Consider the following 21,722-nt stretch of genomic DNA (forward strand, 5'->3'; position numbering starts at 1 on the left):
TTCTTCGCTCTTCCATCATTTACAATATTTTATCTGTCATCTATTTTTGCTTCTTCTCTCTTTTTGATTTTAGATATTCGTGCGAAATTGTGGTAATAGACGTCTTCATTTCGTTCCACTGTTCTTCTATGCCTCTAGTAGTGTCTTGACCTATTTTCACAAAATTCTTATTGATCTCGATTTTTACTTTTTTCTGGATGTCATTTTCTTTTAGTACTCTTATATCCATCTTGGGCCTCTTGACTTTAGCGGCAATAATTCATAAGTAACCGTTTTAGCAGCGTCACTAATCTCATGTGGAATCAATTTGACGTCACTCTCGCTACTGATTTTCATTTTTTTTTCAAATGAAAAAGCGAAAACAATTTCGAATCTTCGTTAGAACTCAAAATATTCCAAAAGTAAAAAAACGTTCCATGTGAAAAAAATCGTCCTGAAAATAGTTGCTTTTGGTATGATTTGTGTAAAGTGAAACTGTCTATTTAATAAATCATTCTGAAAATTTAGTTTTCTACTTAGATACTTAATTATTCCAAAAGTAAAAAAATCGTTTCAAAAGTGAAAAACGTGAAAATAGTTGCTTTCGGTACGATTTGTGGAACTTTCGATTTAATAAATGATACCGAAAGACTGCAGAAAAATAACATATTTTGTTCGTATTTCATTCTTATTGATTAATTTTTTCTGGCCGTGATGAAAATACAGTATATTAGAAGATATTCGTGGTTCCTCATGTTTGCTAACGCTCTCGTTCCGAATCTTCCACTAGTACTCAATTTTCATTCCAATCATATAAAGGAATATATTATTGTATCATAAATAAAAAACTCCGTAAATTTTCAAGGAATATGTATAAAGAAAGATTTAGAATTAGTTTGTATTTATAATTATTTAACTGAAACAAGCTTATTATTCTTAATAAATAATTGAAATTATTTTTTTAAGGTGATGCCAGAGTTAACCAAAATCCTCAACTTACGTTACTTCAAATTGTTCTTCTTCGGGAACATAACAGAATCGCAGGAATTTTGGCCAAACTTAATCCTCACTGGGATGATGAAACTCTGTTCCAAGAATCAAGAATTATAAACGTCGCTCAACACCAGCAGATAACGTACTACGAATGGTTACCAATTTTTATTGGGGAGCAAAATTCTTTGAAAAATAATATTCTGTACAATACCAAAGATTTCGTAAACGATTATGATGAAAATGTCAATCCAACTATCTTGAACGAACACGCAACTGCAGCTTTTAGATATTTCCATTCCTTAATAGCTGGAAGTTTGGAGTAAGTATCTAACATAGCAGTAGTGTACTGCAAGTCGTAGAGACCATGGGTTATAATTTTTTACTATAAATCTACAGATTCGTCTAATTTGTAGAACTATGAGGTTTAAGTCTGGATGGTGTGGCGAAGTTTTTGACGAATAAAAAAACATTTTATTATTTATTTATTTATTCTCTGCCCTTATTATCTAGCCTCTTAATGAATTTATTCTCTGTCAAATCGATATTAAATACGATTTTCTTTCTAATTTTATACAATTGCGGTTCAAATATTGATGTTAAAAATGGGATATTTTTCTTTGTCAACCCAAATATTATGAATTAGTAAGAGGAAAGAAAGAAAAAAAGAGTAAGAAAGAGATGCAATATTAAATTTGTACACTATCGTATGAAGCATTAAAAATCACAGCAATAGATTCTACAGACAAATTAAGACTTAGTTGATGTTCTCAATGTTCTCAATGTGAATTAATTTATATTTAAATGGGAATAAGCCACAATTAAAGGTTAAAATACGTTTATTGACGTTTCAATTTCCACTTCGGAAATCGTTCTCAAAATACAAACATTAGTAAAATGTGAAATCAACATTAAGGCAACCTCAATATCTGTAGAACTCAGTAAAGGACACACAACGATGTCAGTTAAGTATTGTCCCCCTGGTAAAATAATCAAAGAGGAACATTTATCTAGTTATTTTAATGGGCTTGGTCATCACTTTATTGCAGCAGGCGATTTTAATGTAAAAACATAATAGATGGGATTCAAGATTAATAATAGCATACGGAAGAGAACTTATTAACGTTCAAACGATAATAATTTAACCCAAATTTCTACTGGACAACCAACCTACTGACCTACAGACAGAAATAAAAGAAACTTTGATAAAATTAAAGGCAGATATCGAGCACAATTTTATTAATTAAATCTTGCCCAAGTTCTTTTGCTTTTCTAAAGCATCATCAGGGGCATTTGAAATAAGCCAAGAAACGTTTTTTTAAATGAAGAAATTGATTAACTTCGATAAAAACTCGAAGTTAATGGATGATAAAAGTTTTTGAGAATAACGTTTTAGACTTACTTCGTCAGTTTTGGGCTATCCTACAAGCGCAGAATGTAATAAACATAACAAATGTAATAAACATAACATTAAACATAAAATTGTATAAACACTACAATAAACAAGGACAAACAGTTTAAAATTATTTCAAATTTAGTTGAAGCTGCATTCTTGTCGGCAACAGGAGAGATTTATTTATTTATCGTATGGCAATTACAACACATTTAGAACAAATACACAAACACTAGTAATATAGGTATTTGACAAACTTTAAATAGTTACAAACAAACATCAAGTGTATTTATATAATCAATTGACTCTGAAGTTGCAAACAGGAAGTCTTCAGGGCTACAATTGTAGGATCTTGAGGGACACTCTTGAATAATGTGGTCGATGGTTTGGTTCTCCCCACAGTCACATTGATGAGACGGGTTCTTTCCCCATTTATGTAACATGTATGCACATCTGCCATGTCTGGATCGGATCCTATTTAGAGTGGACCATGTTTTGCGTGGAAGATCAAAACCTGGTGGCTTGTGGGTAATGCAGGGCATGTTATTTTGCCATTCGTTTCATTCTTGGGACCATGCATTCGTGATGTTGAGAAATCGAGAATCTCTCGTGTGAAACAGGAGAGAGAATGGTATTAACGGAAATGTGAAGGTGACATGTAACATATGACAGCTTGGATGAGCAGTCAGAATCATAGAAATGTGATCTGCATATATTAAAATTCTATGTAAGTAAGCATTGACCAAAGGTCCAACCGACACTACTATAGGAAATCAACTGATGAAATATGACATATAGAATATTTTAATTTAACTAGATTGCATAATCCAGATCTCACACTTACACCTGTCTATAATAATTAGGTTGTTAGTTTGAGAGCAAATGAAGTAGGCATAAAGTGTGAATGCAAGAAATAGACTAAACAATCTATTAGACAGTTGGTGGTTGACTACAATAAAATGGTCTACCTGGAACTATCAATACTGTAAAAAAGAGAAGAAATCTGACTATGAAATTAATTACTAAAAATTAAAAACAAAATTGAAAGCAGTGTATAAATGGATTATAATTCAAGTAATACAGTTAAACCCCCAGTCAATGGGAGAACTATAAAACTAATATGTAAAAGCATTACTAAAGACAACTGACCAACAGTGGGAGATTTTGAAATATACAACTGTGGAGATGGTATATCATATAAAAATCTTAATCAACGAAAAGCGAACATTAAGAAAATAGTGGCAAACTTCCAGATTTCCTAAGAACCAAACTAAACTGAATAAAGCTACTCGTTTGCTTAAAAGCGAACTACACAAATACAAAGATCAAGGCATAAATAAATTTCTTAAAAGTCTCACTGCGACGGATACCATAAATTACTCTATTTGGAAACTCTCTAAGAAACTTAAACATCAGATTAAGCATGGTGGTCCCATTAGAAATGAAAATGATGATTGGGCCAACGCCGATGAAAATAAAGCACGAGCATTTGCTAATCATCTCAGCCAAGTTTTTCAACCTGACCCCAGAACTATTTCAATGGAAGAAGAAGAATTTATTAACAAGAACTTAGATACACCCTTCTAGATGTCACCTCCTATAGAAAATATCAAAATGAATAAAATAAAACATTTTAACAACAACAATAAAGCCTTGTTAGATGTCTCACAAGCATTTGATAAAGTTTTATCAAATAATTTGATAATTATTACTGTTTAAATATATTCTAAAGCCAGTTTGGACTTACGGTATACAGATACGTGGTTCAGCATCTAATTCTTACTTACTGAAACTTCAGCGCTTTCTTTCGGAAACGCTAAAGATTCAGTAGTATGTTTCAGTATGTTGTCTAAAGTTTTGAGACATATTACCAATGCACCGTGATATGTGACCAATTATGTCATACATCAAGATCTTCAGATCCAAAACATTAAAGACACCGTTGTCTCATTTAGTGGCACTTACAAAAATAGACTACTGAACCATCCAAATACGCTTGCCCAAGACCTACTGAAGCGACCGAGGAGAGGAAGATTAAAACGCCGTGATCGCTTAGACCTTTCTACAGTGAAAGCCAAATAAAGTTGCTTTCGCGTCATCATCATTCATCATTGTGAACATTTGCAACGTTGTCAGATGGTTCATGAAGTATGAAAATTAACAGAAAATAACTGAAGTAAACAAAAAAGGTGATGGTAGCAAATTTCACAATTTCACACTATATTAAATGGAATTTGAAAATGAGTGTTTTTTTACTTGTTTTTTGTTAATTACATTCATGAATAGATTTCACACAGTAAGAAATTCCACAATAAAAGTGGTAAGGTTATTACTGAGTTACCAAACAATAAATATAATCAAAATAAAACCACAAGCAATAAAATAAAATATTTTTTAATAATGAACGTGACATTAAAAAAAACAACATCAACGAACTAAACATTTTCTTAATCTGATTTCACATTAGTGTCACTCTCTCCACTATTTACATTTATTACTATTGGACTTATTTCTTGACGATCAAATATTCTTTCTCTCTCTCTCATACCATTTAAATATTTATTTTTATATGATTGATAGAGTTGTTCCACATATCAGAAGTAATCATGTAAAGTGCCTCATGCCACATGTTTAGGCAGTTGTTAGCGCTGTTACCATCTCTACCAATGTGCCTAGTGTAATAATTTTTTGTGATGCCCCAAATGAATTCAATAGGGTTAAAGATACAATGGTAAGGAGGAATACGTAAAACTTTGTGTCCATACCGTTCTGCCATATCGTCCACTATATACTTGGTTTGTGGTTTATTTCTAAAAAAATGTTTAAAATAAATAACATTTATATGTAAGATTATATCTGTATGTTTACTGAGAAGCGATGCGCAACAGTTCTGTTTTAAACGTCATATGGAAATAGGGAATGTTTTTTTCTGTCAACCACTCCTCAATAGCACTTTTTGACCATCCTGTATTCGGAGTTTTATGCAATAACATATTGTGATAAAATGCATTATGAAGTACAATTAGAGAAGGATTCTCTTTGCAGCAACTGATATTTAAACCATTTCAAGAAATTTGCCTGGTTCATTTCCCCATGATAATCACTAAGTTGAGTTTTTGAACAAAATATTGCTTCAGCACCCTCTATAAATCCGGTTTCATTTCCAGCATTGATTATAATATATCTGCAATGATATTATATAAATGTTCATATAACAACTTATGTTAATACCACAAACCTTTTGCCATTCGTTTTAGTGGTTTTAACACTCTTTATATTTTCATTTTGGCAAGAATAACCAATGATCCCATTTTAAAATATCCAAGTTTCATCGAGAAACACGAATTGGTATATACCTTCATCCTTCGCTTCTTTATAAGTTCTCAAGAATTGTACTGTTTTACAAACAACGTTAGGTAATTCCATAAGTCCTCGTCGTGGATTATCCTTCATCCACTTAAACCCAAGTTCTTTGAGCAATCTTTTTAAAGAAGTGATACTACCATTAAATAATTCTTTATCTTTCGTTTGGGGCTACAATGATTGAATTGTTACGTGCTGCTCTAAAAGCATACAGAAATAAAATTATGTTAAATGTATATTTGTTATAATCATACTTACTTCTCTGGTACATATTGTAAATGGTATCACGAATAGAGCTTGTATTCAAAGTTGTTGTATTTGTTACTCGTTTATTAGTGCAACGCTTTTTCTTTGGTGACTCGAACTGTTAACCTTTTTTCTGCATTTGACATTATGCTGCTTTCTGTTCTTACACTAATTTTTAAAGCAGCAACTGCACGCTAAAATAAGACAATTTTTGTAAGGTAAAGTAATGATATTTTATTCGCATATTACCTCTTGCACAGCGTTTAAGGGTAACAAAGGGCCATTATTATTCCTTTCTTCTTTAAAATAGTTAACTAATGAAGCCACAAGTTATTTGCATCGACTATAGCTGTTTGGGCATTTTGACAAATAAATAAATGTTTTTCACATAACACTGATTAAAAACTCAACAAACGACGCGGCAACATGACAATATTTCTGGTAAGGACTATTTTTTTTTTTTTTAGCCCTTTTTTCTATCCGAATTGTCGAGTAAAGGCCTCTCCTTTATTCGACAATTCGGATAGGTCCTGCGACTCTTTTGATATCGTCGCTCCAGCGCATTTGAGGTCTTCCTCTTGGTCTCTTCGCATCGTACGGTCGCCAGTTTCCGACTTCTTTGTTCCATCTACCATCTTCGAGACGTTCGTTGTGTCCAGCCCATTTCCATTTTAATTTAGCTGCTTGTTTCGCGGCGTCCTTTATTTTTGTTTTGTTCCGGATTGCTTCGTTCGTTTGCCGATCTATTAGTGAGATACCAAGCATCTGTCGTTCCATGGCTCGCTGAGTTTTTCGAATCTTGTCCATTTTTTTTTGTGAATGTCCAGGTTTGAGCTCCGTAAGTGAGAACGGGAAGGATACAAGAATCGAACACTTTGGTTCGAAGGTTTTGGGGTATCTTTTTGTCTTTCAGTATGTATGAGAGTTTTCCAAATGCGGCCCATCCCATTCTTACTCGTCTGCTTATTTCGGTAGTTTGGTTTTCTTTGTTTGCCTTGATATTCTGACCCAGATATATGTATTCTTCTACATGTTCCACTTTTGTTCCTTGGATGGTTATCGTCGGTTGATCATCTTTATTCGACATTAGCTTAGTTTTACTCAGATTCATTTTCAGTCCTTTTTTTATGGATTCCGTATGAAGCTCATCGATCATCGTCTTCAGTTCTTTCCAGCTGTCGGCTATTAGTACTACGTCATCTGCATATCTTAGATGGTTTAAATACTTTCCGTTTATCGACAGTCCCTTCGTTTCCCAATTTAGTGATTTAAAGATATCTTCAAGTGCGGCAGTAAATAGTTTTGGAGATATGGTGTCTCCCTGTCTTACTCCTCGGTTGATTTTTATTGGCCTCGTTTTCATTCCGTTATCCATCGTGACTACCATTTCAGCGTGTTGGTATATATTATGTATTAATATCCTATATCTAGAATCTATTCTGCTGTTGACCAGTGCTTCCTCAATAGCCCATAATTCTATGCTGTCAAAAGCTTTCTCGTAGTCTATAAATGCTAAACAGATTGGTAAATTGTATTCGTTAATTTTTTCTATTAGGACCTTTAGTGTGTGAAGATGGTCACATGTACTAAACCCTTTTCTAAATCCGGCTTGCTCTACTGGTTGATATACATCGAACTTTGTTGTCAATCTATTTGTAATTATTTTTGTGAATGTTTTATAAAGTTGTGATAGTAGTGATATTGGACGATAATTTTTAATTAGTAAGGACTAATACTCCGTCATTAATTGGTGGTTTCTTCATAAACATTTTAACACAAAATTTTACAATGAGGGTCTAAATCCAAAAAAGCTATATTGTATATAGGTACATTATTTTGATACAAAAGTTTTTTTATTGATCGGGTTATTTTTAGAAGTGATTAGTGAAGTGAAAGTTTAGCAAACTAAAGTAACATACACTTTTCTATAGAAATGTAGCTACACTTACAATAGAATTACGACCTTGGTGACGTGCATGCAACTTTATTTGGCTTTTACTGTATACCTGTTAATACATAAGCGTATGCTCTATCATCTTATACCTAACTGTCTGTGTATTTTAACTATTGCTATTTTTTAATATATTATGTCTTTGTAAAATGTGATTTATATTTCAAATATTTTTATGTATTAGAATTTTATCTCAAAGGATTTTTGTCCCTGACCTGATCTCCTCTGTGTTAATTATGTGATAAAGTTATTGAATATTGTTTTTTTATTTGTAGAGACAGATTGAAATAAATAATCATCATCATCTTGGTGCTACAGCCCTTAGAGGGCCTCGACCTTCTCAAGCTTTCTACGCCATTCTATTCTGTCCCTCGCTTGCATTTTCCAGTTGCCGACTCCGATCTTCTCAGCATCTTGTGTTACCCCGTCCATCCACCTCAGCTTTGGTCTACCCCGTCTTCTCATTCCCACGGGTTGCGCTGTTAGAATCTTTTTTATCATGAAATAAATAAAGGATATAAAAAAAATTATTTTTTGGCTCCTTGATACATCTGAAAGTCAATTAAATAACCATATCTTAGATTCCAAAACAAAGACTTGTATCCAAACTTGATCTATTAGTTTTAGTAGTAGAGAATTTTTTCTGAGATGACTATCGGACATTTTCCCAGCAGATATCGGGAATAATAAACGATTTATTTTTAGGCGAGTAATCATAGTTTCAAAAGATTATTCAAAAATGCATTCTACAAATTTTTTTAGAAATTTCATTGAAACAATTCATTGAAACCTTTAGCAGTAGGCATAGCAATTTTTATTTGAAATCAGATTCAGTTTTCAGCCCAGTGTTGGGATAACGCAGCTTCAAAAATGGAAGCAGTATTACTGTTTGCGCACAATGATGCGAAAACCGCAACACTAAAGTTCAAACTACAATTACAGAATTTAAAAGAAATATTGTTCACTTACCTAGGTAGAACTGAGAAGTATATCTAATATTTCAATGCGATCACTCAAATAACTGATAAATACACCGAGGCAATTCGACACTTTATCTATCAGCAGTAACCTTCTAACAAACGGAAGGTTTTTTAGCTTTATACAGTAGCCTGTAGTAAATACATCTTTTTTAAGATGGAAATTGTAACTACTTACAGAATTAGTTTAACAGGAGAAAATATAGAGGTCATTGTATAAAATGTGCTGAGTGTTGCGAAAACGCAACGGTGGGCATGGATAGGTTTTAGTTTATCTTCGTTAACCAATTTTTTCTACTACGTCTAGATTTTCTGTTAATATTTTTTTTTTATAATTAAAATTTATGATTTTTTGAATTTGTTTTTTGCATTAACACTATAAATAGTGTATATACAAATAAGATGGATATTAGCGAATAGTAAAATAAAGATAGATATTTTATTAAACTGTTTGTTCGGGCTGTTAGGCCGTTGTCTTCTGAGATTAGTTCTCGACGTTTCGCCAACACTAGGGGTTGGCATCTTCTGGAGATGTTACTGCTTCGTTTGTTAGCTGAAACTGTCATTTTCAATCGAGTTTCGTTACTAAATATACTTCCTCATCTTAGTCCACTTTATCTGGATTTTCAGGTCCATCAAAAGTACCTTACTTTCTAAATTATTCGATTTAAATGATCTCGGCGGAGATTTACGGCTATCATAATCTAAGGCTAAATTACTTGGATTAATTTTAAAGCAGTGTAATTTATTAAAACAAAAAACGATAATCTCATATTTTCGCACAAGAAAATTAGTTAGGTTTCCAAAGTGGATGATTTAGTTTCTTACACTGATGCTTAAGGGCTTCTTCAAAAACTGAATTTCCCAAAAGAATATAAAGAATGGAAACTTTTTATTGATGTTTTTAAGGTTTAAAAGTACTCTCACTTTACACTGGTAATAAATACCTTTCAGGGCCCCTCGTGAATACAACAAACATGAAAGAAAATTATACAAATTTGGAGTTATTACTTGACCAAATAAAATATTCTCAATATCTTTGGAGTTATGTGCTGATCTGAAAGTCGTAGGTATACTAACAAAAAGGATATAATAAAGTTTGCTGTTTTTTGTGTAAATGAGACAGTCAAGCAAGAGATAAATATTACGAAGTGAAAACTCGGTCAAAAAGAAAAAGTTTAACACCTGGACTTAAAATATATTTCAAAAACCTTTAGTGCCACTAGAGTAGAAGTTTTTTACCACCATGCCACCACATCACATAACACTGGGATTCAAGAAACATTTTTTTAGGCTATGAACAAAAACAAAGAAGAGAAAATAGAAGACAGACGCGGCCAGGGTAGACGAGAAATGACCTGGCTGCGCAACATCAAAGATTGGACAGGATTAGACTTTCAAAGTTTAATAAGGAAAGCCCAAAATAGGGAAGACTTTGTAGAGGTCATCGCCAACCTTCGCTAAGAAGACGGCCCCTAAAGAAGAAGAAGATAAACAAAAATCAGCTTTACCCAGTTACAATAGGTATTCCGTATAATTCTAGAAATATTTGTTTTAATTTACATTTTTGATTTTGCTATTTGCATTGTTTAGTTAATGTCTATATTGTTAACATGTTAGTATTTCTATTTTAAATTTTACTTTTCCGAACTTTTAAGAAATAAACATTTTTAATTGGTAGCAATTATTTGTTTAGTACTCTTTCATAATCTTCCTTTCTTTTGGGAAATAATAAAATAACCCTGACCGAAATTGAGAGCAACTGTATAAGGTAAGTCTGTTTGTTTCTTTTTCTATTTGATTATAAATGCATTTTGGTTTTATAGAGGTTTTTCCTCGTTCCTCGAAAACAGAGGAGATTTTTAGATTCCTTTATTTTTATCTTTTTTTTATCTGAATATACCGCATCCTAGATCTATAGACCCACGTCCCAAAGCTTACCGTTTTGTCCTTCAAAACACCTGATCACCGGTTTACGCGTTGAACATACTTGTTATATAAACATATTATACCATATATATATATATATATATATATATATATATATATATATATATAATTTTTACTTGTTTCCATCTTATTTATTGTTAACGAACGTGCTCAAAGATATTTTAAATTTTAAATTTTAACATGCATTTTATTAAATGTACAGTTTTATCAACAATAATGTTATTTTAGTATTCAATTTTATTTATGTGTATAATCTTTTAATTTCTGTAAGTATTGTAAATCTAAGTGTACGTCAGTGTTTTGAAATGTTTGTTTTTTACAGTTACTCCCGATGAAGCCATCAAATAAATGGCGAAATATTGAGCTTTAGAAAAAACAAAGATTTTTTATTTAATATAGACCACATACCCGATATTTCCAACATATTTATATATATATATATATATATATATATATATATATATATATATATATATATATATATATATATATATATATATATATATATATATATATATAGAAAGAACAAAAGAACCACGTGACAGACTGTAATTGTTGCCTAACGAATTAATAGGTATATACATTTAAATCAAAAATTGTGATAAAATATCTCCAAGGGTCATCAGCTACAAGGCCCTTTCCTAAAGTTTCTGTATATACATTAGCTTCTTCGTCAGTACAGAATATAATGATTCGAATCACTTAAAAGTAAAGCATAAATATTATCTTCCCGATTAAAAGAAAAAAAGATATCCATACAGTTTTTTTATGAGTTACAAACTAAAAAAATTGAAATTTTAAAGGCGAAATAAAATGGCAAGTCATAATTGCAAACAGGTATTATCATGATCTATCAAAGGTCTTAGCTAACAAACGCAGGTCTCAAAAAACTCGTATAAGGCTATATAGACAACTGATGGTCCCCGTTCTCACATATGAATCAGAGGCATGGACATTAAACAAATCATATGAATCCTCTCTCTCTCTCTCTCTCTCTCTCTCTCTCTCTCTCTCTCTCTCTCTCTCTCTCTCTCTCTCTAGATTTTTTAAAGAAAAGTACTACGCAAGATATTCGAAACCGTCTATGAGAACGGAATATCGAAGTGTAGATATAACTTTGAACTGCAGAATATCCACAAGCATAAATTTATTGGAAAATATATTACCGCTGTAATCAAGAGAAACTAGAAAACAAATCAAGCAAGGTACAGAGCAGAATGGCGCAAAAAGCTTGAGAACGTCGAGGTCCTTTAAAGCACCATGATGATGATGATGATTGTGATGATGTTTAATGGTACAAAATACTTTTAAAATATAATAAATGATAATGGATGTTCGGATCTATGTCATTTCATTGTCTATTAATATTTACTAATTAATGCTTAGTACCTATCACAAAACTCAAAAGTAAAATATAAAAGCTCTAAAAATATTATTTTTGAATATAGGGTCAATTTGGATACCATTTTTCTGTTATACATTCTGATCATTTAGGTTTGGACTTATGTTTGAATTCTTAATTTTTTTATTACGTGTAAAAATAAAAATCACTTTTCTCTTATTATGTATAAAAATATGTAACTTATCCTCTCTTTAAAATGAGTTACCATCAAAATACTTTGTTTATTTTATAGACCAGACAAATTTAAAAATGATTTTTATTTATTTCCAGTTTAGTCACAGAAGAAAGGACAAGTTACGGAAGCCTCCGTTTGAGTGACTGGTTTAATCGTCCTCAAATATTAGAAGAAGGCAACAACTTCGCCGAACTTGCTAGAGGTCTTAATACTCAACCAGAACTTGCTGCGGATCAATATCATACTAGTGAGGTTAGTTAGATTAATTATTACATTTAAAAAATTGTTAGTCAATATGTATTCAATTCTGCATTAGATTACCCAGTTTCTCTTCCGTGCCGGTCAACTATTTGGACAAGATCTTAAATCATTTGATATTCAAAGAAATAGGGATCATGGTTTGGCTACTTACAACGATTATAGACAATTCTGTGGATTAACAAGGGCTCATACTTTCGAAGGTTTTCTGGATGTTATCAGTGACCAGGTAAGATATTTAAATTTAAATAATTCACTCTTTATTAAAAACAAAAGGGATTTTAATTTGTAAAAGGTGAAACAATTTAATAATTGTCTGTTAATTTTTAATATTTTTAGATAGACAGTCAGATTCAATGAGGTGGCTTATAATACAACAGAGATTTTAAGTTTTAACAGGTGTAAAAATTTAATTATTGTTGGTATATTTTTCATAGATTACGCAATTTCGTCGTAATCCGTAATATGGCATTTTCCAATGCAATAATTTCGTTCTATAAATATATGTGAATATCCCATAAATTAAGACCAATGAGTCTCTGAGTTTTGTCTTGTATCTTGCCTGTCTTTGCATACGGTCTTGAACTAGTGACATTAACGTATACTTACACACACACAAACACACGCACCCACGCTCGCACGCAGCCACCCACACACACGCACACGCACGCACACGCACACACACACACACACACTCACACGCACACTGTGTTTTTTTATTGTTTATAATTGTTAAAATAAACAATAGAGACATTTTAAGCATATTTCATAATGTGAGTTTTTATGGAGTTACTACGTTTCCGAAAGATGGGTACAATCGGTCAAGTAGTTTTTGAAAAGTTATATTTGTTTGTCCCATAAAGTTTCTCGTTTACTTGCAATGAAACACGTCGACATTTGAAAAATTAAACAAATTGAAAACCTTGCAGATGAAGTTTTAATTGATGACTCGGACAGGCTTTTTATTTGCTGCAAAAGATTATGAAAATATTATAACGAAACAGCCCTTCATGTAACGGTTGCATCTCGAGATGATGATCTGTGTTCCAGAATGTTCATGATTTGATATCTGTATACAGGTCGTATACAGATAAGGCAAGCTACGAGGATATATGGCTTGCTCCAACTAATTTGAAGAAAATCGTGTGCAATTATGACATCAAGAATTTGGCCTTACTTAAAATAGGCCATGCACTAGAAAATCTGAATAGGAAGATTGTCAAAAGCATGATTGAAGTGATCTTCCGAGAAACCGGCGTACGAATTACTGTGTGTTGTATTAACCCGAAGAGATCGTGTCCTTTAAAGTCAGTAGACTGTTATTTCTTCTTGAGGGGTTTATCCAGAGATGGAGAGACCTGTCGATTCCGCCATACTGGGCCTTCATGTAGAGTTGCGGATCGGAATGTTCAGATCTAAGAGGGGAGCAATGTAACGAAATAGCCCCCCATGTAACGGTTGCATCTCGAGATGATGAACTGTGTTCCAGAATGTTCATGATCTATCGACCAGCGGACAGCTCCGAGGTGCTATTGCAAGCTAAATAGAGGTGGACTATTTCAGATTATTCTAGTACATAATAATTTGTCATGTCATGTATACAGGGTGTCCAGAAACTCTCCTGAAAAACGAAGACCTGAGATAGATAGAAAACTCATAGATAATTTTAAGACAGTTTAACCCAATTCACCTAGTCCGAAAATGCTTCCTAAGGGAGCTGAGTTCTTTGAAAATGGCTGCTTACAAAGAAGATTCCAATGGTGTTGTTGATTTGGGTTAACGTATACTGGGAGTGAATGAATAGAATCAGTCTGAGGAATCTGAAAGAAAATTATTCATGCCAGGGTTTCAATATATCAACATTCACTTTCATTGCTCTATTGACTTGGGTATTTAATAAAGTAGCCGAATTTACGTGGGTTTCTTGGATTCCCAAAAGGCTATTAAATTTATTTTTGGTTTTTCTTTAATTTGTCTTTTTCTGTGTCTAAAAGAATTATGTCCAAAAATGAGTTCGTATGGTGGTAATTCGTGGGTTTTGTTTTTTGTGATATTATAGCAAATAACTGCATGTGGTAAAACATTAAACGCATGTTCATCGGGATCAATTGTGGATGGCCCACACTTAGAAGGTTAATTTTGCGTCGTATAATTCACAAATATCTTTCATCAAAATATTGTCGAATTTACGTCCATAGTCACAGTGTATCCGTAATAAAACGCCATAGTATTGGAAAAAAAGACAATAAGATTATTGACGACTGTTTTAGCTGTTTTCTCTTCAAGGGGATACGCCTGTGTAAAATTAGTGAGCTCATCTCTAATAGTTAGGATGTTATGGTAGAGATCTATGTTAATTCTTTCAAACAGTGTTTTAGGTATTTCAGTGATGACTTACTGGTTACTTAAGTTTTTTCTACAAATCTTCAGCTTTTTACAGATTTTTCAACTTTTTATGAAATTTTCTACTTCCTTTGTGATGCACTGTGAATTATACTTTTCTCTTCGATACTCCGATGGAGATTGCTTTATCATGGTAATAATGCTGTAGTATTTGGGGTATTTTATCCTATTCCAGAGTTTAATGACATCTTGACAGATTTTAAGTTTTATTTTTTTATCGGCAAAGATAAACGAAAATATTTCTAGAATTAGTAATTCGAGTTGGTTTTAGACGTAATAGATTTGCGATAGGTCAAATTCATTTTGTGCGACATAAACAAAATAGAATAGGTATTGTACTACCGTTTTGGGATTAAAAGGGAGAGAAATGATGAAATATTTGCGATTTTTGACAGTTACTAGCAAATATAGTTAAATAGCAAATATCTTTGACAAGTTAAAATCTGTATTGCTTTCGTCGAAGATGTTGTCCAATATTTTGTGATGCAGCTCTTCCATTTTAATTTGCCTACGAATGGTGGTGATGTTCTTGTGCGATTTGTCTAGTAATTGATCATTAGATATTTCTATTTTTGGAATAATCAATGAGTAATTTAGTTTTATACGGTTCAAAAAATCTATTGAAGTGTTCGGTGATCGCTCCTCGTCGATTTCATTTAGCTCTTCATTAGATTCCGAATCATGTGAAGGTAATATGGATATTTTCTAATGGAAATTCGTACATTCCTTAAAATGATTGATTTTTATTCGAGAAAGGGCCTCCGCATTTTTGTTGGTTTTTCCGGTTTATGAATGATTTTATAATTGTACTCCTCAAGCTTGATGAGCCATCTAGCTAGTCTGCTTTTAGGGTCTTTTCTGGAAAATAACCAGGTAAGTGAAGAGTAATCAGTTACTAGAGTCAATTTTCCTTCAAAACAGATAGGGTCGGAAAAGCTTAATAGCCCATATGATAGCAAGGAGCTCTCGCTCAATAGTCGAATATCGTATTTTAGGATTAAATAATTTATATCCTTTCAAAGGGGGCTTTGGGATAATATAGCGCCGATGGAGAATGAATGTGCATTTTTAAGCCTAAAAAGTATACGAGTAAATTTAAAGTGTGCATTTTTAATAGAGAAGGCTGTTTTAGAAATGTCTTTCGAATCAATCTCGATTTGATGGAACCCGAAGGCAAGATCTAGAGTTGTGAAGTATTGACACTTTTCAAGCTGGTCTAAAAGATCGGAGATATTAGAAAGAAAATATTTGTCGCCAATCGTACATTCATTGAGCTTGCGGTGGTCTATTAGTACTCACCATTTTTGTTCTTCAAAAGAGTCTGTAACATTTTTTTATAATTAAAATATTAAATAATTTTTAATCCCTTTACCCCTGTTGCTAAGACGCCGATGGCCGTAATTGCAAATATATACGCGGGTAGTCGTGTTTACCATTAGGAAATTTCATTGGAATCTACCGACTATCTCAAAACACGGAAAGTCCGACTTATTAAAGACAACGGGTTGGTTAATCCTCGGTTAATTGTTTCCGGTCAGGCGGGTTCTTTTTGATAAATTTGCTAAATATCGTCGAAAGCACGTTACAGTAACTTTCTGAGAGAACCTAATCCAAAAAGATTTATCTTTTATCACGTTCCTATCTAGAAGGGTACTGTTATTTTCGATGTCGTTAGAATCTTTTACCTTCTTAGAAATACATACAGGCTGGCCTGTGGGGGGATATCACACCTTATTTTTGGGAAGCTTGTAAATTTTAAGAGAGATAAACTTCACTTCTGGCAGGGCGATCTTTGAGTAAAGACGCTTGCCTATATTACCGTCTCTGTGTTATCTTACCGTTTCTGTGAATTTTTTCTTTAAGTGTGTATACACTTAAATGTTTGAGTTGCTTAATCTAATACCATATTAGATTAAAGATTAGTATAAACTACCTTTACCCAACACCTTAGGGTAGAAAGGTTATTGATTATATATATATATATATATATATATATATATATATATATATATATATATATATATATTTAATTTAACTAACTTTAGTGTTTAATACAAGTAAAGTATTTAGCTTCAGTGAAGAGTGCAGCAGTCATCAAAGTTTATCGTAAGTTGTCATAATCATATTATCTTCAACTATCTGGGCGAGTCTCCGTCGACTATTTCTTCTCCTGTAGTTAAGGTTCACTACTGAGTTAGCATTCAATCAAGGAACATTTAATATTTTTATACGAACTTTCAATCAGCTATTAAGAACTTCTAAATTACGAACATTTAATTCTCGGTTAATCTTTAAATGACAGTGCGAGACAAATAATTATTTTAATACCAAGTGCGGGTTGGTTTAATTTTTATAATACAGAATCCTTGAAACCTTTTTGTATTCTTTAGGATTTAAATTTAATCATTTTGTTATTTGCTATAATTGTCATACATTTTTAACCCGTTATCCCGTGATAAGCCCATAAACAGCAAAGAGAGATTTCTATCAGCATTAGTTGAATTTTTTCAAATCCTATCAGGCTCTCTTCGCTGATAATTTAAACTGTGTATGATTTTATTATATTATTGTATTTGTAAAGGTATTTCCTAATTATAATATTGTTTATTTTTATATGTATACCACCATTTAATAATTGATGGTGCATTTTTTTTACATGTGTGTACGTTCAGCTGCCTATATCATAGTGGTGTTAAATATATATTTTTTTGTTTCATCAATGAATTTTATTTCTCGACTCCTAATAACTTTCCTGATATAACAATACCTCTGAATGTTTGTTTATTGTATTAAATAATTATTATATCTTTGACCAGAAGAGAGATCAGGCTGATTAAGTTTGGTAGGTAAGTAGGTGGATGGAGTCCACCTAATATATTTATTATTTGTTTATATAGTGTGTTGACCAAATTTATTTAATAATTAACTGTTAATATCTTTCCTTGGATTTGGTCCTACAACCTAAATATCTTTTCTTACCTTTTTTTTTTTCGAAGGTTTCTTAATTTTCTCCTTGAACCCAAAAAGTTAAGTGGCGATCTGTTTTTATCTTATCTTATTATTAATCATTTTACCTGTCTATCTTTTTTATTTATTTCTGTACCTTTTCTAATATATCTTATCCTGATCTACTTTTACTTATTTCGTCCGTTGAACCCATTCCCGGTTCCAAAAGCTAGTTTCGAACCCACGACTCGCTCTCCACCAACCATCTGGCTGCCGTCCGCAGGTCTCTATTGGTGACCTTTCTAGCACCATCCAAAAAGGGGTTTCCGAGGTTTCAAATCCATTTTTTTAAAACGATCCAAATAGGCGATGACCAAGGACAAGTAAAGGGCTAGATGATGCCGTTGTTGACCATCCTATTCACTTGAGATTTTACTTCCTCTTTGTGGACCTAAGGATATCTGTATGACTTTGTAAAAATGGGTTTGGCGTTATTGGTCTCAATTTGATGTTTGAGCTCACTGGTGACAGTGAGGTTGTCTCCCTCTAAGTAAAATATGTCTTCATATTTTAAGCAAAGATTTGTAACTAGTTTTTGTTCTTCCTCGTTAAGATGTTTTGTTCAAAGTCAAAATTTGATTATGTTGGTTCGGTCAATTTTATCAGAGCAATAATTTATCAAGTTATCGTTTAACTGGAAATTCAGGATACGGTGGTTTAAATAGGATTCAATTACGATATCGGAAAAATCGATAATTTTTTGGATTGCGTTTGCGTTTTCTACGGATGTCAGAAATTCTCCTTTTTCATTCACGTGTACTATCGCGTTGGCGATATAAACTTTATCCTATTTGTTGTACAAAATTGCATCTATATTTCACAGATGACATATTAACTTGAATATTTGCTCGGATTTGGGATCTATTTTAATTTGATGAGAAGGTTTATTGCGTCGCAAATTAGTTTCTGCTTTGTAGAGAGGTGATATTTTAAAGTTTAGTAATTGTTTAATGATTAGCTGTTTATTCTTGAGATTTAGTACATTCTTAATGTTCCAAAAAGGCCTAAAATTCTATCAACGTCAATATCTAAATTATATATGAACACCTTATGGGAGTTTCCCACTTGAAACGGGACCAAAGTTGATTCAGTAATAAAAATCTTTTGGTCTGTAATATCCTGTATCATATTTTTTTCGGGAACACGTGGTTTAAAATTTTTCGCGGTTATTTCTTAACTATATTCTTAAAGAGGCTCAGAGAAAATTCTGTTCTTGAAAGTTCATAGATGGGTTCATGTCGTTTAAATTCAGAGTTTGGATCGGAATCTGTATTTGAGTCAAAGATTCGTTCATTAAACTGGCATTGTCTGGTGGGTGGTTCTGGTTTGGAACTTTGAGAAAATCCTGATAGTTCTGACTATGAATTAAAACGGTTTGTTTAATCCAATTAATGGTAATAATTAGGAGGTGGATAACTATCATCAGTGAAATCATCGTACCGATACGTCTACACTGTCCTTAAAATGAGAATTAAGAAGCTGCTTGATTTCTTGATACTATAATGGATTTCTTGAACTTTTTCAAGCAACAGCTGCGCTGCTATTTTGTGTAGTTTATTTTTGATGTAAATTATTAATAGTTGTTTTTGATCACGCGTAGACATATTGTAGGCATAAGCACAAGCGTTTAAAACCGTTTGTAAAAGTATCTAATGGCCTTCAAATTTGGGTACGATCGAAAATATTTCATATAATTTATAAGGTTCTATTTCAGGCTGGTTGTCGGTGCAGGACGCGGGACGAGAAGTGTTGCCGTTGTAGGTCATCGTGGTCAATAAATCAAAAAAATAAATACAAATATTGAGTTATGGATTTATTACCTGGATAATTAAGCAAAATATCAAAAAAGTATTTTTCTAAGAAACTGTCATTAGTGGAATAATCAAGAAAAATAATCGTTTAAAATATAAATAAAAAAACTATAAATAAATACAAATAAAAAAACGACTACCAGAATAAGCGCCAAAAATTTATCATTAACAAAGCAATTAGCAAAAATATTCAGATTCTGCATGCACCTATTAATTGACAGAATAATTAAGATTGGAAAATCGAACAGTATATAATAATAAAAAGTATAAAACAAAACAATAATATACGAGGTGATTCAATCTTAGACTTAGTTACTCGCGTTTATTCCAAAAACATCAAGTCGTCTTGTTCTTGACACAGTTATACCAGGCGTTCCTTGAGCTTTACCAGGTGTCCTTCCGTAGATTTCTGCAAACTGAAGACGCCACTGCTTTTTGGAGTTTTCTGGTTCTTTACTGAGTATCCACCATTGCCAGTTAAGTTCTTCCTTGTTCTGTCAACGTTTGTAGATCCTACTGAACACTTTTTTGATTTTGAAAAAACGATTTTATTTTGAAAATACAAAAAGCAAAGTATCGTGCTACAATTTGAATGATAATGAATAAATATAACGAACGAAAAATTATTTTATAATATTGGTGACTCAGTGGAAACGTGTAAAAACCTCGAGCCTGACTGACTCTACTGATATTGCATGCGCAAGATTGTTTATCGACTCTGTTAGTTGAAACTTAAAACTGTTTCTCGACGTTACTATAAAAAAAAATCAATCCCACGGTTTTCATCACTGTGTTTATCGAAAACTCACCCATACCAATCGTTACTTGTATGCCAACTCTCATTATTCCCCTTCAAAATTTGAAGTTTCCCCTCTAGTTTACAACAAGCCCTCATCCAAAACGGTTACCGCGAAAATTACATACATATCAGCATCCACAGATATCAATCTCCGACTCAATTTTAACTCAAAGACTCAGACCCTCTTTATACCAAAGCTTTTCTTCCTTACATCAAAGGTGTCACTGAAAAAATCTACAAAATTCTAAAATCAAGAGGAATAAAAACAATATTTACCCCCAACAAAAACTTTCTTTTGTTGACCGATTAATCAAAGACAATATTCCAAATGAACAACACGGAGTTTATGAAATTTCTAGTACACACTCAGTATTTTATATATATATATATATATATATATATATATATATATATATATATATATATATATATCTTATATATATAAAATATATTATAATTATATATATATTAGATAATTATATATCTTTCTAGTACAACCTCCTCGCAAACCCCCGCGCCAAGTCCGGTGTCAATCCCCGCCCCTAATCCCAGCACCATTAATGCATTGGCTAGTGATCAATGTAATATTTTGCAAAAAATAGCAATCTATTTTTTTTTATTTTTTCAGAATGTGCAAAAGCTTGCGACCCTTTACGAAAGTCCTGATGACGTAGATCTGACAGTTGGTGGATCCTTGGAAGCTCACATTCCCGGTACGTTAGCGGGACCAACTTTCTTATGCATTTTGACCGAACAGTTTTACAGAACCAGAAAAGGTGACAGATTTTTCTTTGAAAACGTAGCTAGTGGATTAAATGTAGCTCAACTCAACGAAATTCGTAAGGCTAGTATTTCACGCTTATTGTGTGATAATGCTTATAGTGTACAAGCTATGCAACCAAGAGGTTTCCAAAGAATATCACAAAGGTAAGCGATGTATTTTACTATAAACCTTATTTTATGCAGTGGTTGATAAATAACTCTAGCTCATTTTAATCATTTAAGTACCACAAATTATA

At 32.4% G+C, this 21,722-nt stretch overlaps 1 protein-coding gene across 4 annotated transcripts in view; it reads left to right on the forward strand.

Moving 5' to 3' along the window:
* LOC140439760 (peroxidase-like) overlaps positions 1–21,722 on the forward strand; it is a 489,498-nt gene that overhangs the window by 395,922 nt on the left and 71,854 nt on the right. For all 4 annotated transcript variants that reach the window (XM_072529901.1, XM_072529899.1, XM_072529900.1 and 1 more), the window contains 4 exons: positions 946–1,291; positions 12,522–12,678; positions 12,743–12,913; positions 21,332–21,630. In XM_072529901.1, coding sequence (XP_072386002.1) covers positions 946–1,291; positions 12,522–12,678; positions 12,743–12,913; positions 21,332–21,630 — 973 coding nt within the window. The remainder of the gene's footprint in view (positions 1–945; positions 1,292–12,521; positions 12,679–12,742; positions 12,914–21,331; positions 21,631–21,722) is intronic.

The sequence above is a fragment of the Diabrotica undecimpunctata genome, chromosome 4, assembly GCF_040954645.1.
Source record: "Diabrotica undecimpunctata isolate CICGRU chromosome 4, icDiaUnde3, whole genome shotgun sequence".
Lineage (NCBI taxonomy): Eukaryota > Metazoa > Arthropoda > Insecta > Coleoptera > Chrysomelidae > Diabrotica > Diabrotica undecimpunctata.